This window comes from Vicia villosa, linkage group LG2 (genome assembly GCF_029867415.1).
Source record: "Vicia villosa cultivar HV-30 ecotype Madison, WI linkage group LG2, Vvil1.0, whole genome shotgun sequence".
Taxonomy (NCBI): Eukaryota; Viridiplantae; Streptophyta; class Magnoliopsida; order Fabales; family Fabaceae; genus Vicia; species Vicia villosa.
In genome coordinates, this window is record NC_081181.1 from 12,124,079 (window position 1) to 12,141,560 (window position 17,482).

The 17,482-nt window shown below is 38.7% G+C and overlaps 1 protein-coding gene across 1 annotated transcript; it reads right to left on the reverse strand.

The window, feature by feature from the left end:
• Window positions 1–71: 71 nt before the first annotated feature.
• LOC131648569 (F-box/kelch-repeat protein At3g23880-like) lies at window positions 72–14,497 on the reverse strand. The gene is made up of 2 exons (XM_058918318.1): window positions 14,274–14,497; window positions 72–690 (listed from the first exon to the last, which is right to left on the reverse strand). Exons 1-2 carry the CDS (start codon window positions 14,495–14,497, stop codon window positions 72–74), a joined length of 843 nt encoding a protein of 280 aa, XP_058774301.1.
• Between the last annotated feature and the right edge of the window lie 2,985 nt (window positions 14,498–17,482).

Sequence of the window (17,482 nt, forward strand, 5' to 3'; positions counted from 1 at the left end):
CAACATAGCAATTTCTCAAGTCGTATGAGCATAAATTAAGAGTAAAATACCTTGGTCCCATAGCACAACATCTAGAAAGGACAAATCAAGCTCTCAACATAGATTTCTTTTGCCACCATATGACCATGGATGTTGTTTTGAAATTTCGGAATCTTGAAAGTATTATTTATGGAATCATAAACCACCAAATTATATTCCGTCTCAGTCCAATCCTTGCAAAACTCCATCAACACTTGGTCATCTTCTGAAATATATAATACCTTGGTATAGTGACAATCATCACCCCATGGATTCGTGTGAGGAACAGTGAACAATTTAATCCAAGAATTTTCATTACCGTATTCCTTCATAATCAAAACATCATCAAACTCGTCCCTGGAAGAGAGGAGAGACAAACAACCCCTCAATGTCCCTAAGGTAGTCACATCATCAAAGACAGGCAGTGAAAGCTTTTGATAGGACTCTTTCTCCAAATCAAGAGAAACAATTAAATACGCCCCACCAGTAGTATCACGTGTCAACCAATTAACGGAGTCATTCAAAAATGTTCCTGACCCAGGATTAGGAACGAGGCCAGGACCTGGGAAGTCCAGAATCCTTCTCCAACAACGAGTACCCAAAGTATGAACGCTGACTTTAACGCTGACTTCGTATTTTCTTCTACTCGTATTAACAGCAATAATCTTATAACTATCAGTAACAACAATAATCTTATAACTATTAGTATAACGATCATACACTAAGGTATATGAGGTAAGGAATTGGTGTGGAAATTTCAGAAGAGGTAATCTTTGGAATTTTCGAATGAAAGGGTTACACACCAGAGCCAAAGTATCATGTATCTTAAAACATAGGATGCCGTCACAAGTGGAAGCGCTATTCCGATATGCTATTTTGTTAAGAATACTTCTTTTCCCGTAACCGAACTGTTTGACGGTAGAAGTAGCAGTAGTGAATGTGGAGGTGAATATAGAGGAAATTGAGGAATGTGAAAGAAGGAACTTAGGTGAAGATAGGATGAGGTGGTGGCGGTTGTGGCTGGAGGTTGACAAGCGGAAGTGCTTCTTGGCAAACTCGGAATCTCGGGATATAATAGAATTCCATGATTTACAGACGCAGCGGAGCTGAAGGAGGTGTTTGATAGGGAGTCTACAGAGTATTTCAACCACCAAATCGAACGGAAGAGAACCGCTGGGATGCAGTGATGTTAGGGTTAGGGTTTGTTGAGGTTGATTCCTTCTTTTATTTTTTATTATTGATGTGAATCATCCGAAACTGACAAGTGTGTATCTCACTCATGCGAACCGGATAACATACAATATAAAATTTTAGTATGTTAATATTCTAAACAGGAAAACTTTGAAACGTTAAATTCGGTTCACGTTTTTCACCAACCGAATAACTTGACTCCCAATTATCCGGTTTTGTTTTTTTACCAACTGGATTTCTTCTTTATATGTTATCCGGTAGGCTTTTTAATTTTTAATTTTCTCATTTATTAATCTTTTTTAATTATATTTAATAGGTATGGATATTCCTTTGATGATATGTGATAAAAATCAAACATGCGTAGATACTACATATGTATTTTTAACAGGTCAAAAATTTGCTACACGAGAAGAGTCGACAAACTAGATTAGGGAGGTTGAAATCAGAAATAAAGTGACGGTTATCATAACTCGTTCAGATACTAAAACAGGCAATATGGAAAGGAGTGATAAATTAATATTTGGTTGTGATAAATGTATCTCTATATCTATGAACTCACCATCTTAGATCACTTTTTTTATCATACCAGCAAAAACATAGATCCATAAACTATTCTCTAGGTCTAAAGATTCAAGCAAAGAGATCTTTATAAATACCTCAACCTTAGGGTTGAGAGGGGTAGAAAAACTTCATCCAAAAAAACACATACACATATAACTTCTCATCACTCAGCGTGCTCTAAGCACATACACGTGTACTTTTTGGGTCTATTTTACATTTTGATGAATCTTTTACAATGGAGGACCTTGAACTTAAAATTCTTAAGAAGATAAGGGATAATTCTTCTGTGTGGGTGAATCTTGAGACTTTGGATATTGCTTTCGCCTTTGCTGTTGAGGGTGGTCTATACCATGCCTTTGTGGAGGTGGGACCTTTTGAACACAGGGAGCATTGTCCTTGAGGAAGTCAAGAGGATCTGCAATGAATTTGACGAGAGTGTTATTCCTCCTCATGAATGTTTATTTTCTTTAGTAGGCTTCGGTCTCCCTGTAACACGGTGAACTGACTTTTATTTTTGTAACCAACAAATGTTGCGGTAAGCACGAGTCGCCACCGACTTTTATTTTGTCCAATATCTTGGAAGGGTAAAAAGAACAGAAAAAGACCATTTCTTAAGAAAACGGGCTCGGGGGGTAGATTATGAAAAGGGAAGGTGTAAGCACCCTTTTCATCCGTAGTTGTCTACGGGCTCTTAATTTACTTAGCTCATGTTTGTTTTTTTTATTTAAGTTGAAAAGGGACTTAAGGACTTTAGCGTAAATGCGTAGCCTTAGTGTTTGAAAGAGTATTGAAAAGATGTTTTTAATCGTGCTAGGCATATTAAGAGCACTAACCTAAATTAGTCTTTTTCTATGCTTTTTATTCTTCTAAGAGAGGGATAGGGCTATCCTTACCATTTAGGGTAGGTAGCCCTATTGATTGGATGTTCGGGACAATCGAAGGGTCATCGGAGGTCGTTGAAGGCAATAGGTAGAGGTACCTTTAGCAAGTTTGAAGGGACCATCGTCACTTTTTCGTAGGCAACAATCGAGGGTCATCGAGGGACTTAGTGATATTTTTATATTGAGGGACCTTTGCTAATGGGTACCTCTACATTTCAAGGGACACGACCTTATATTCAAAGGCAACCAAGAGGGGCATACCCTAGAGGTGAGTGAGTGCGAGTGTGTTAGGTTCAGGTATTTAATTATCTTGAGTTATGGTGAGCTAGCGATTAATTGCATTATCTTATATCATCATACAATCCTAAGGCATACATCTAAGCAATATTATCAGCAGTTTATAGTGCGGAAAGTAAATGCAGAAACATAAATCTACGCTATTACAAAAGATACCCTTGCGCCCTATACATCGATTTCTAATATTTAAATAACAAAAAATTAAATAAATAATCAATCACGCGACATTCAAGGGAGTTTGGAGATGAGAAGAGAAATCGGGAGAAAATTGAAGGTTAGTAAAACAGGTTTGATTTTGGCACTAATTTTTTTTAATAGGCAATGAAATATATTGAAACGGAGACGAAGCATAAGGGGTGCTTCACCCGATACAAAAGAACAATTTCCACTACTCAAAGCAAGTAAGCGAAGAAATGTGCCAAACATGAAAGTTACAGATATTAACTAGTTTACCACTAGAACATAACCAATTCCTGTTAGAACAAGATTTGTTCTGATCAATATTCTTAGTTTTGATGATAACAAGGATATGAATTTTGTGTGAGATAATGTGGTACTCTAATACATTGCAATTTCCCTTTCAGGAAGTATATAAAGAGTATGCACAAATCAGCGCTCAGAAGCTTTGTCTCAGAAGGTTCAGCATGCAACATCAAAACATGGTCTGGCAAGACATCAGAAGATGGTCAAGGCAGAATCAGAACATGGGTCTATGAAAGCATCAGAAGAACTTGACTTGAGGTCAGAAGCAGAAGCACTGAAGTTCTCATGGTATCACGCTCAGAAGCACTTCAAAGTCAGAAGACAAGAAGATGCTGTGCACCAAGCTGTTTGACTCTGATGATATTCAAATATTATATTCACAAACATCAGATCAAAAGAAAGTACAAGTGGCAGGCTACGCTGACTGAAAAAAGGAACGTTGGAAGCTATTAAAGGCAACGTCAGTAGACACAGCGTGAACAAGGCTCGAGGTAGTTGACAAAAGCGTGAAACATTAAATGCAAAGCTGTACGGAACACGCAAAGCATTAAATGCGCTCAACGATCATCTTCTCAAACGCCTATAAATATGAAGTTCTGATGAGAAGCAAGGTTAACAACGCTGAACCAAATTCTGTGAATATTAACTTGCTGAAACGCTGTTCAATTCAAAGCTCAGAAACTTCATCTTCATCAAAGCTCACTACATTGCTGTTGTAATATATTAGTGAGATTAAGCTTAAACGTTAAGAGAAATATCACTGTTGTGATTATAGCTTTTCAGAAGCATTTGTAATACTCTTAGAATTGATTACATTAATTTGTAAGTAACTAGAGTGATCAAGTGTTGATCAGGTTACTCTAGGAAGTCTTAGCTTGTGTCTAAGCAGTTGTAATTAGAGTGATCACGTGGTGGTCAGGATACTCTAAGAAAGTCTTAGCTTGTGTCTAAGCATTTGTTCCTAGAGTGATCAGGTTGTGATCAGGATACTCTAGAAGACTTAGTCGCGGACTAAGTGGAAAACCATTGTAATCTGTTGCGATTAGTGGATTAAATCCTCAGGTGAGGTAAATCACTCCGTGGGGGTGGACTGGAGTAGTTTAGTTAACAACGAACCAGGATAAAAATAACTGTGCATATTGTTTTTATCGTTCAAGTTTTTAGACTACACTTATTCAAACCCCCCCTTTCTAAGTGTTTTTCTATCCTTCAATTGGCATCAGAGCGCCGGTTCTAAGGTGCAAGCACTTAACCGTGTTTAGAAAAGATTCAGGAAGAGAAAAACGCTTCAGTAAAAGATGGCTGGTGAAATTCCAACAAACCCAGCTGCATCTACATCTGGCTCTGCTGAGCAATACAATGGTAACAATGGTTATACTAGACCACCAGTATTTGATGGTGAAAACTTTGAATACTGGAAAGATAAATTGGAAAGTTACTTTCTTAGTCTAGATGCTGATCTATGGGATCTTCTGCTGGATGGTTACAAACATCCTGTTAAAGCTACTGGTGTAAGGCTTACGAGAAGTGAAATGACTGATGATCAAAAGAAAGATTTCAAGAATCATCATAAATGTAGGACTGTTTTGCTGAATGCTATCTCTCATGCTGAGCATGAGAAGATATCTAACAGGGAAGCTGCCCATGATATATATGAGTCATTGAAAATGACCCATGAGGGAAATGCTCAAGTCAAGGAGACTAAAGCTCTTGCTCTAATCCAGAAGTATGAAGCCTTCAAGATGGAGGATGATGAAGACATTGAGAAGATGTTTTCAAGATTTCAAACTCTGACTGCTGGATTAAGAGTTCTCGACAAAGGCTACACCAAGGCTGATCATGTAAAGAAGATCATCAGAAGTTTGCCCAGAAGATGGGGCCCAATGGTGACTGCATTCAAGATTGCGAAGAATCTGAATGAAGTTTCTTTGGAAGAGCTTATCAGTGCCTTGAGAAGCCATGAAATAGAGCTGGACGCAAACGAGCCTCAGAAGAAAGGTAAGTCTATTGCATTAAAATCTAATGTTAAAAAATGCACTAACGCTTTTCAGGCTAGAGAAGAAGATCCTGAAGAATCAGAATCTGAAGAAGAAGATGAACTGTCCATGATCTCCAGAAGGGTAAACCAACTCTGGAAGAGCAAGCGAAGGAAGTTCAGAGGCTTCAGAAGTTCAAAGAGATTTGAACATGGAGAATCTTCTGGTGACAGAAGATCTGACAAGAAGAAGGCTGTCTGCTATGAGTGCAATGAGCCTGGACATTACAAGAATGAGTGTCCGAAACTTCAGAAGGAGAATCCCAAGAAGAAGTTTCATAAGAAGAAAGGTCTTATGGCAACATGGGATGATTCTGAATCAGAATCAGGATCAGACTCTGAAGGAGAGCAGGCAAACTTTGCGCTGATGGCTACAGAAGATGATGGATCAGAATCTACATCAGAATCAGATTCTGAAGAGGTATTTTCTGAACTATCTAGAGAAGAGTTAGTTTCCAGTCTAACAGAGCTTCTTGAATTAAAAGCTCATCTTAGTATCAAATACAAAAAGCTGAAAAAGCAATTTGAATTTGAAACTAAGAAGCTTGAGTTGGAAAATTCTGAATTAAAAGAAAAAGTTTTTAAATTATCCAATGATGTTGGATCTCCTTCTGATTCAGAAAAATCCACTCCCAGTCTGAATCATATTCTGAAAGAATATGATTTAAGTTTCAGGAAGTTCTTATCTAGAAGTATTGGCAGAAGCCAGCTAGCTTCTATGATATATGCTGTGTCTGGAAACAAGAGAGTTGGCATTGGTTATGAGGGTGAAATCCCATACAAGCTTGAGTCTGTGGATGATATGAAAATATCATACAAGCCTATGTATAACCAATTTAAATTTGGCCACTCCCATGATATTAAGCACACATCACATGCACAAAGTTTTCACATAACACACACCAAGAAGCATGTGACACAACCTAAGAAATATCATGGAACTCAGAATAAGAAGTATCATACTGTTCCTCCTGTTAAATATTTTGCTAAACCCAAGTTCAATCAGAACTTGAGGAGAACTAACAAGAAAGGACCCAAGAAAATGTGGGTACCTAAGGAAAAGATTATTCCTATTGCAGATATCCTTGGCGGCAAAGAGGACAGAAAGCAAAATGTCATGGTACCTGGACTCTGGGTGCTCGCGACACATGACGGGAAGAAGGTCTACATTCCAAGACCTGGTGCTTAAACCAGGTGGAGAAGTCAAGTTTGGAGGAGATCAGAAGGGCAAAATCATTGGCTCTGGAACCATAAGTCTTGGTAACTCTCCTTCCATAACTAATGTACTTCTTGTAGAAGGATTAACGCATAACTTATTGTCCATAAGTCAATTAAGTGACAATGGTTATGATATAATCTTCAATCAAAAGTCTTGCAAGGCTGTAAGTCAGAAGGATGGCTCAATCCTATTTACAGGAAAGAGGAAGAACAACATTTATAAGATTAATCTTTCTGATCTTGAGAAGCAGAAGGTAACTTGTCTTATGTCTGTTTCTGAAGAGCAATGGGTCTGGCAAAGAAGATTAGGTCATGCTAGTTTGAGAAAGATTTCTCAGATTAACAAACTAAATCTGGTCAGAGAACTCCCAAATCTGAAATTCAAATCAGATGCTCTTTGTGAAGCATGTCAGAAGGGCAAGTTCTCCAGACCTGCATTCAAGTCTAAGAATGTTGTTTCTACCTCAAGGCCGTTAGAACTCTTGCACATTGATTTGTTTGGCCCAGTCAAAACAGCATCTGTCAGAGGGAAGAAATATGGATTAGTCATCGTTGATGATTATAGCCGCTGGACATGGGTAAAGTTCTTGAAACACAAGGATGAGTCTCATTCAGTGTTCTTTGAATTCTGCACTCAGATTCAATCTGAGAAAGAGTGTAAAATCATAAAGGTCAGAAGTGATCATGGTGGCGAATTTGAGAACAGATTCTTTGAGGAGTTCTTCAAAGAAAATGGTATTGCCCATGATTTCTCTTGCCCCAGAACTCCACAGCAAAATGGAGTTGTAGAGCGAAAGAATAGGACTCTACAAGAAATGGCCAGAACCATGATCAATGAAACCAATATGGCTAAGCATTTCTGGGCAGAAGCAATAAACACTGCGTGCTATATTCAGAATAGAATCTCTATCAGACCTATTCTAAATAAGACTCCTTATGAATTGTGGAAGAACAGAAAGCCCAATATTTCATATTTCCATCCTTTTGGATGTGTATGTTTTATTCTGAATACTAAAGATCATCTTGGTAAGTTTGATTCCAAAGCACAAAAGTGTTTCCTTCTTGGATATTCTGAACGCTCTAAAGGCTACAGAGTATACAATACTGAAACGTTGATTGTAGAAGAATCAATCAATATCAGGTTTGATGATAAGCTTGGTCTTGAAAAACCAAAGCAGTTTGAGAATTTTGCAGATTTTGATATTGATATATCAGAAGCAGTAGAACCAAGAAGCAAAGCTGCAGAAGCTGGCAGTCTCAGAAGCAATGGATCAGAAGATCAAGTTGCTGCATCTTTAGAAAATCTTAGGATTTTTGAAAAACCAACTATCAGAAGATCACCTAGACTTGCTTCAGCTCATTCAGAAGATGTGATCCTTGGAAAGAAAGATGATCCCATCAGAACAAGGGCATTCCTCAAGAACAATGCAGAATGTCAATTAGGTCTTGTTTCTTTGATCGAGCCAACTTCTGTTGATCAAGCTCTAGAAGATCCAGACTGGATAATTGCCATGCAAGAAGAACTAAATCAGAGGAATGATGTATGGGACTTGGTTCCTAGACCAAAAGGATTTAACATCATCGGTACTAAGTGGGTTTTCAGAAACAAGCTAAGTGAGAAAGGTGAAGTGGTAAGAAACAAAGCCAGACTGGTTGCTCAAGGTTATAGTCAGCAAGAATGGCTTGATTATACAGAAACCTTTGCACCAGTGGCCATGTTAGAATCTATTCGTCTATTAATTTCTTTTGCCACTCAACACAACATCACTCTTTATCAGATGGATGTCAAGAGTGCCTTCTTAAATGGTTATATAGATGAAGAAGTTTATGTTCACCAACCTCCTGGTTTTGAAGACTCCATGTCTCCAAATCATGTTTTTAAATTAAAGAAATCATTATGCGGATTGAAACAAGCTCCCAGAGCTTGGTATGAACGTTTGAGTTCTTTCCTTCTGGAAAATGGTTTCACTAGAGGAAAAGTGGACACTACTCTCTTTTGTAAAACATTTAAAAAGGATATTTTAATTTGTCAAATATATGTTGATGATATTATCTTTGGAACATCTAATGCTACACTTGGAAAGGAGTTTGCTGAGTCTATGCAGGCTGAATTTGAAATGAGCATGATGGGAGAACTCAAGTATTTCCTTGGGATTCAAATCAACCAAACTTCCGATGGAACCTATGTTCATCAAACGAAGTATGTGAAAGAACTTCTGAAGAAGTTTAATCTTTCTGAAAGCAAAGAAGCCAAAACTCCTATGCATCCAACATGTGTACTGGGTAAGGATGAGGTAAGTAAGAAGGTAGATCAGAAGTTGTACAGAGGTATGATTGGATCTCTTCTATATCTAACTGCTTCTAGACCTGACATCCTCTTTAGTGTTTGTTTGTATGCTCGATTCCAATCAAATCCAAGAGAATCTCATTTAACAGCGGTTAAAAGAATTCTAAGGTATCTGAAAGGTACTACTAATGTTGGTTTAGTTTACAGAAGATCTAAAGATTACAACTTAGTAGGATTCTGTGATGCTGACTATGCTGGAGATAGAATAGAAAGAAAGAGCACTTCTGGAAGTTGTCAAATTCCTCGAAGTCATCTGATCTCATGGTACAGCAAGAAGCAAGCTACTATTGCCCTCTCAACAACAGAAGCAGAATATGTTGTTGCTGCTGGTTGTAGCACACAAATGCTCTGGATGAGAAGTCAGCTGGAAGATTATCAGATATATGAGAGTAACATTCCTATTTTCTGTGATAATACTTCTGCTATATGTTTATCTAAGAATCCTATTTTACAATCAAAAGCTAAACATATTGAGATTAAACATCATTTCATAAGGGACTATGTTCAGAAGGGTGTTATATCTTTAAACTTTGTGGATACAGACCATCAATGGGCTGATATCTTTACAAAACCCCTTGCTGAAGATAGGTTTAAGTTCATTCTGAAGAATATCAGTATGGATTTATGCCCAGAATGAGAAGATGAGAAGATCTTATGTATGAGTATCTTCTGAAATGAAATTGGATTATTTTTTTAAGAAGTTCTGATTGAAATCAATTGGAAATTGTGATTCAGTTATTACTAACGTTTCATTGTCTAAGTTGATTCAGAATCTCTTTAAAAGCAAAACAGCTGTAACTGGCTATCCAGATGGTAAACACGTGTTCACCATTTCTGGACAAGCGTGCGTTCAGTTGAGGGGACGTCTACTTAGGTAACTGTGCAAATCTCGTCTTTTGTCATTATTATCTCTCCTCACGTCAAATAACATTAAATGCCATTCATCATTTCTTTTATTGTCCTTTTTTGTTTTTATATCCGTTAAACGTTTCCCTTCCCTAGAACGTTTTCTTTCCCCACATTCCCTCTATTTATTTCTCCATTTCTTTGCATTCTTCAATCAATCTTTGTGCTCTCGCTCTCTTTCTCTCACTTTTCTATGAATATCTTTTGTGATAACCCTAGTTCATTCTTCATCGATCTAGCATTCATCATGAATCCTTCGCCCAGTTCCCTTCATCAAAACTTTAAACCTGTTGAAGAAACTAAGTCTCAAAAGTGGATGATCTATTTGATTAGAACGGATGGAAGGGTTAATCGGTTACAGGATGAGAAATACATCTCGGGATGGCATTCCAAGTTCTTCTCAAGTCAGACCTCTTCTTTGATGCTGTTGTCAACATCTGTCCAAAGGAAGAAGACTTTCTTGAGATATTGGATGAAGTTAGGTTCCATAAGGACTTAACTTCTATGTTAAGGGAAAGCCCATCTGAGAATACGCTCTCTCCTGGTGAACTGTTCTCAGTTCCTCCCTTGTATTCATTTACTTCTTTCTCTGGGAGCTGTTCAGGCATGAAGAGTTTCAAGATTTGATGACCAAGCAAGAGCAAGAACAGGCTGGGATTCATGATATGCTGGCTTAGATTAGGACTAGGCTAGGGTTGTAGTCTTTGGTCTTTGTAGTTTTCTTTGCTTGTTGCATCTGTTTTCCTGCATTCATCTTTTGTAATCCTTCTTGTTGAAATCAATGAAAAGTTATTTATGATTCTTTCCTTTTGTCTCTTGCTTTACATCTGAATCTTTTATGCTTTTTGATGTTATGACAAAAAGGGGGAGAAAATATATGATAAATGATCTGATTAATATTATCAGTTACCGAGTAAAAAGGCTCCACATTTACTAACAGAACTTGCAAAGTTCTATGTTTTTAAGTTGTGTTGTTGCAGGAATAAAAGATTCAAGATCAACATAAGAAGCAACAAGATGAATCAAGCTCTTGGATTCTTGAAGCAAGCTGAGTGCTAGGAAGCTTCGGAATCAGAAGCAAGAAGGAAGAATGTTCAGATATTCTGATAATAGAATATGATCCAAATCATTGTCTATTTGCTCTGACACATTGTCTATTGAATCTGATACATTCTATATGGCTTATATGGCTCTGGTACATATTTTGTGTTCTGATACACATTTTATGTTCTAACTCATTCATGCTGACTTTTGTCGTTTAGTTTTGTTCTGTAACATTTCAGGATGTAGAGATGCTCTGATGATGCTCTGGTACATTCAACAATGTTCTGATACAATCTAGCATGAAGTGATGTAAGAAGAAATTCAAAGCTCTGAAGCTATCCGACGAAAGCAGAAATCAGAAGCTGTGAATGTTCTAAAGATCCAGAAAACTCAAGTTCTGAAGTTGTCCTAAATGGAAGCATGAATCAGAAGCTATGAATGTTCTGAAGATCAAAGAAATTCAAGTTCTGAAGCTGTCCTAAATGGAAGCATGAATCAGAAGCTGTGAATGTTCTGAAGATCAAAGAAATTAAAGTTCTGAAGCTGTCCTAAATGGAAGCAGGAATCAGAAGCTGTGATTGTTCTAGGGATCTAAAGAAATTCAAGTTCTGAAGTTGTCCAATAAAAGCAGAAGTCAGAAGCTATGAATTATCAGAAGCAAGAAGCTTATGTGATCGTCTCTACCGAAATAATCAGGGAAGTCTTTTATTATTAAAGTTCTTCGAGTATTTATTTCAGGGGGAGATTATTCATCTCAGGGGGAGATTGTTAATCTCAGGGGGAGACATATTCACATGCTTATGCTATAGCTGTGTAATTTGTCTTTAGCCGTCTGCTCTTTCTGATCGCAAATTCATATCATTTATATATGTTTTTATCATCATCAAAAAGGGGGAGATTGTTAGAACAAGATTTGTTCTGATCAATATTATTAGTTTTGATGATAACAAGGATATGAATTTTGTGTGAAATAATATGGTACTCTAATACATTGCAATTTCCCTTTCAGGAAGTATATAAAGAGTATGCACAAATCAGCGCTCAGAAGCTTTGTCTCAGAAGGTTCAGCATGCAACATCAGAACATGGTCTGGCAAGACATCAGAAGATGGTCAAGGCAGAATCAGAACATGGGTCTATGAAAGCATCAGAAGAACTTGAGGTCAGAAGCAGAAGCACTGAAGTTCTCATGGTATCACGCTCAGAAGCACTTCAAAGTCAGAAGACAAGAAGATGCTGTGCACCAAGCTGTTTGACTCTGATGATATTCAAATATTATATTCACAAACATCAGATCAGAAGAAAGTACAAGTGGCAGGCTACGCTGACTGACAAAAGGAACGTTGGAAGCTATTAAAGGCAACGTCAGTAGACACAGCGTGAACAAGGCTCGAGGTAGTTGACAAAAGCGTGAAACATTAAATGCAAAGTTGTACGGAACACGCAAAGCATTAAATGCGCTCAACGGTCATCTTCTCAAACGCCTATAAATATGAAGTTCTGATGAGAAGCAAGGTTAACAACGCTGAACCAAATTCTGTGAATATTAACTTGCTGAAACGCTGTTCAATTCAAAGCTCGGAAACTTCATCTTCATCAAAGCTCACTACATTGCTGCTGTAATATATTAGTGAGATTAAGCTTAAACGTTAAGAGAAATATCACTGTTGTGATTATAGCTTTTCAGAAGCATTTGTAATACTCTTAGAATTGATTACATTAATTTGTAAGTAACTAGAGTGATCAAGTGTTGATCAGGATACTCTAGGAAGTCTTAGCTTGTGTCTTAGCAGTTGTAATTAGAGTGATCACGTGGTGGTCAGGATACTCTAAGAAAGTCTTAGCTTGTGTCTAAGCATTTGTTCCTAGAGTGATCAGGTTGTGATCAGGATACTCTAGAAGACTTAGTCGCGGACTAAGTGGAAAACCATTGTAATCTGTTGCGATTAGTGGATTAAATCCTCAGGTGAGGTAAATCACTCCGTGGGGGTGGACTGGAGTAGTTTAGTTAACAACGAACCAGGATAAAAATAACTGTGCATATTGTTTTTATCGTTCAAGTTTTTAGACTACACTTATTCAAACCCCCCCTTTCTAAGTGTTTTTCTATCCTTCAATTCCTAGAACTATGCATAATATCCGTCATACACTCTAGGAAGCTAAAATTACCATCTTTGAAAATAATCGCATTACGGATCAACCAAATATGCCAACTCGTTGCGAGCCAAATAGCTCCTATAATCTTCCTTTTAGCCGAAGAAGGAACTTTATCGGAAATAAAAGGGAAGGTGATGAAATCTAACAACGAGAAATCCAGAATGCTTCCTACCCACTCGAAAACCTTCAACCAAATCGGTTTCACCACTAGACAACCACCAAGGAGGTGAGCTAGACATTCCTCCTCCATTGAATAAAAGACACAATTAATCTCGGTAATGTCCAAAATTCCAGAAGCTGCGACTGACTAGAGCTCGCGGTGCTGCTGCTGCTGCTTGTGTTCTGCAGCACCCGATTCAACTGCCATTCCCAGCCGCTTTCGCTCGTCCAAATGCCTGCCTCTGCTACCGACATACCATCCTCAGCTGCCTACGCATAAAGGTCAGGGAAAAGCTCCAGCAATGGCCTCTCGTCTGCCCAGCAGCCATACCAAAACGGGGTATATTTGCCACTGCCAACGAAGCACGACACCGCACCTGAGAAATTGTGGTTTAAAAGAAAAACATAATTGTCAGATTTTAAAAGATCCCGCCACCAAATTGAATCCCTTTTCTCCACCACGTACTTATCCCCTATTAGCACTTTTCTCCTCACGTTTCCATATCTAATTTCAAGAATACGCCTCCACACAACCTCTTCTTCCGATAAAATTCTCCATTTCCACTTACTTAGTAACGCTACGTTCATAACCTCCACGTTCTTAATACCAAGCCCTCCTTCTTCACGGGGTTTACAAACCATATCCCAACGAACCCAAAAAATGGATCTTTTAAGCTCGCTCCCGCCCCACAAGAACTTCCTTTGAATCGAGGTGATCTCATTTAAGACCTTCGAAGGAGCTTTGTAGAAAGAAAGGGAGTAAATCGGTATAGAATTCATAACGGAATTAATCAAGAATACTCGACCCACAATATTTAAATGGGCTCCTTTCCAAACATCCATTCTACTCTTCAAGGCTGATATCAAATCCCTCCACAATGAAGATTTCCTCGGACTATCTCCCACTTTGACCCCAAGAAACTTGAACGGAAGTCTCTCCACTTTGCACGAAAGAAAAGAATGTCGCCTCAAGATACCAATTCACCACATTAATACCATAAATATTACTCTTGTTGAAGTTAATCCTCAATCCCGACATAACCTCAAACCCCCTTAACATTGCTTTTATACTCCACAAATTAGAAGTGTCACCTTCCCCGATTATTAATGTGTCATCCGCGAATTGTAGCAAACTAATCTCCTCTTCTTCATTGGCTTTGAAAGCGTGAAAATCACCATTGTTGATCGCCTTCCTTATCATAGCCGTTAAAACTTCCGTAACCAAAACGAACAGAAAAGGAGATAAAGGGTCTCCTTGACGCAACCCCTCTCCACTTTGAACTCTTTTGTGGTACTTCCGTTAATGAGAACGGACATGTCGCTAGAGAAAATAGTGCACTCCATCCATCCTATCCATTTTCACCCAAACTTCATTTTTCTCAAAACATACTTCAAAAAAGCCCAATTAACTCTATCGTAGGCTTTTTCGAAATCCACCTTGAAAACCACACAACTCCTTTTGTTTCTTTTTGCTAGGTCCAAAACCTCATTCGCCACAAGAACTCCATCCACTATATTCCTACCCGGAACAAAAGTCGTTTGGTTCAAAGAGACCAACTTACCCAACACTTTCCTCATCCTTTTTGCCAAAAGCTTTGCTATTATCTTATAAAAATAACCCACCAAGCAAATTGGCCTATACTCGAATAAAGATTGCGGATTTTTAACTTTAGGAATTAAAGCTAAAAACGACGAGGTGCAACCCTTAGTGAGTCTACAATTGGAACAAAAGTCACGAACAAACCTAATTACATCTTCCTTGAGAGTATCCCAACAAACTTGGAAAAATTCGAGAGTGTATCCATCCGGCCCCGGATTTTATTACCATCGCAATCCCAAACCGCCTCTTTTATTTCTTCTTCCGAAGGCTCCCTTTCCAACCAATCTTGATCATCACTCCCTAAAGAGTTAAGATACAAACCTTCCGGGATCGGCCTATCACTATCTTCTTCTTTGAAAAATAACTCAAAATGCCTTTTGATCTCTTCTTTGACTTCGTCTACCCCTTCCACCTTACCATCCGCACCTTCCAACATAGAAATTGCATTCCTCCTATTCCTCTTTTTAAGACTATTGTGGAAAAAGCTAGAGTTCTTATCCCCTTCCTTCAACCATAATTGTCTCGACTTGAGCCTTAGCATGCTCTCTTTCAAAATTAGAGTTTTCCTCACTTCATCAAAAGCCTTCCTTCTCGTTTCCACTAATCCGTCAATGCTGCCCCCGAAGTTTTCTACCAATAACTTGTCCATCTCGTTGATACCTTCCACCTCTTCTTCCACCTTTAAATCAATCCAACCAAAGGTATCCCGATTCCACCTCTTTAAGACGCTTTTCAAACTTTTTAATTTTTCAAACAGCACAAAATCTCCCCCCTACCGCTAACCTTCAACTTCAACCATTCAGTTTGGATAAAATATTTAAACTTCTCATGTTTAAACCAAGCGTTATTGAATCTAAACGACTTTGGTCCCCAGTTAAGAATACCTGAAAATAATTGAATGGGCGCATGATCCGAGATATCCCTTTTGCCTATGCTTTGATCGATCACTCCCCACAAATCCATCAAGTTTCTGGAAATCAAAAATCTGTCTAACCTACTCATTGCTTTGCCATTAGGTTTGAACCAAGTGAACTTATCTCCCACACATGGAACGTCAATCACCTCCATTTTCCCGATAAACTCACGGAAATCTTCCATACCTCTATTACCATAATTCTCAAATGCTCCTAATCTTTCACTGGAATTCGAAATTTCGTTGAAGTCGCCACCTCCGCTCCTTCCTTTCTAACAGAGACCTCCAAAGCTCTCTCCTTGTCAAAACGTTGCAAGGAGCATATATATTCACTAAGTTAACAACCTTATCCTTCCATAAGATGTTTATACCTACATAACCTCCACCTCTAAAACTGTGATTAATCTGCTACATACCTCTTTTCCACAAGATGACCATACCTCCGGAGGCACCGACAGAATTGCTAGCTGTCCACTTTGTATCCTTACCCCCCCCCCCCCCAAAAAGAATTAGCTAAACCGTCGTTGAAACTCTGAAGTTTAGTTTCCTGTAAGAAGCAAACATCCACCTTACTTGAATTTATCACGAAACTCACTCTCCTTCTTTTTGAAACAGAGCCCCCCCTCTGATATTGAAAGATAACAGATTCATAGAGACCTTTTGTTAGCCGCCCTCTGTCCCGACACCACCTCCTTTCCTCTATACTCCAGCAAATCAATTTTGTTGATACCCTCGGCATCCTTTCCACCGTTTGACACACCCAGTTTTACTATGGAGTTCCACAGCTTCCTTCCCACTTCCGAATTCGCAGGTTCCCTCAATCTATTATTGCATCGAATAATTTCTGAATCAGTTTGAGAAGAGGATGGGAAAAACGAACCATTAGAGATGTCGTCTCCGATCTCTGAAGACGAAGCCACAGGAAGGTCCGAACAAGAGCCTCTGGAGGTCCTCAGGGCGATACAAGCAAAGTGGGAAGAACTGATTTCTACCTTCTTGCCCATATCTCTCACGATTCTTTTTTTTCTCGATTTGGAATTGTTACGTTCAACATCAATTTTTGTTTTTTGGGCTTCCCTGCAGGCCACATCAAAGGATAACGGGCCTTTAAATTGATCCACATACTTCACCGGCCCAATAAAGTTTTCTGCCCTATTATCAATTGAGGTGGCCCCCATGTTAACACTGTTGACCGATAGGTTTGATGGAGACCCCACTGCCTTGCCACCCTCTATTTCCTCGATACTCTGCGACAAAATATCACATGCATTTAATGCAAGAGGAAAACTACTCACGTAATTAGACCCTGAGTCTAAACCCTTGACAACTGCGTTCTTTTTGTTAACCTTCTCCAAGCAACCATTTTTAGGGTAATGATGGTTCTGCGATGCCAAGATGTCAGCCCCTGCCCCCTGATTTCACCCATATACCACCGTTTCCTCCCAGTCCTTCTGATGGTTCCGAGGAATCTCGAAAACTTCGTCAGACTCATCGTCTTCACCCTCTTCAGAGAACTCCTCCGTTGACGAAGACGCCTTTTCCGTGTCCAATCTCTCCCTTCCAGCCTTCTGCCCATCTTCTTCCATGATATTGGTTGAATCTTCCCTTAGAAAAATTCTGAAAGCAACTCCATCTATGACCACCGTAACAGCTTCGCTAATGAGAACTTGTTT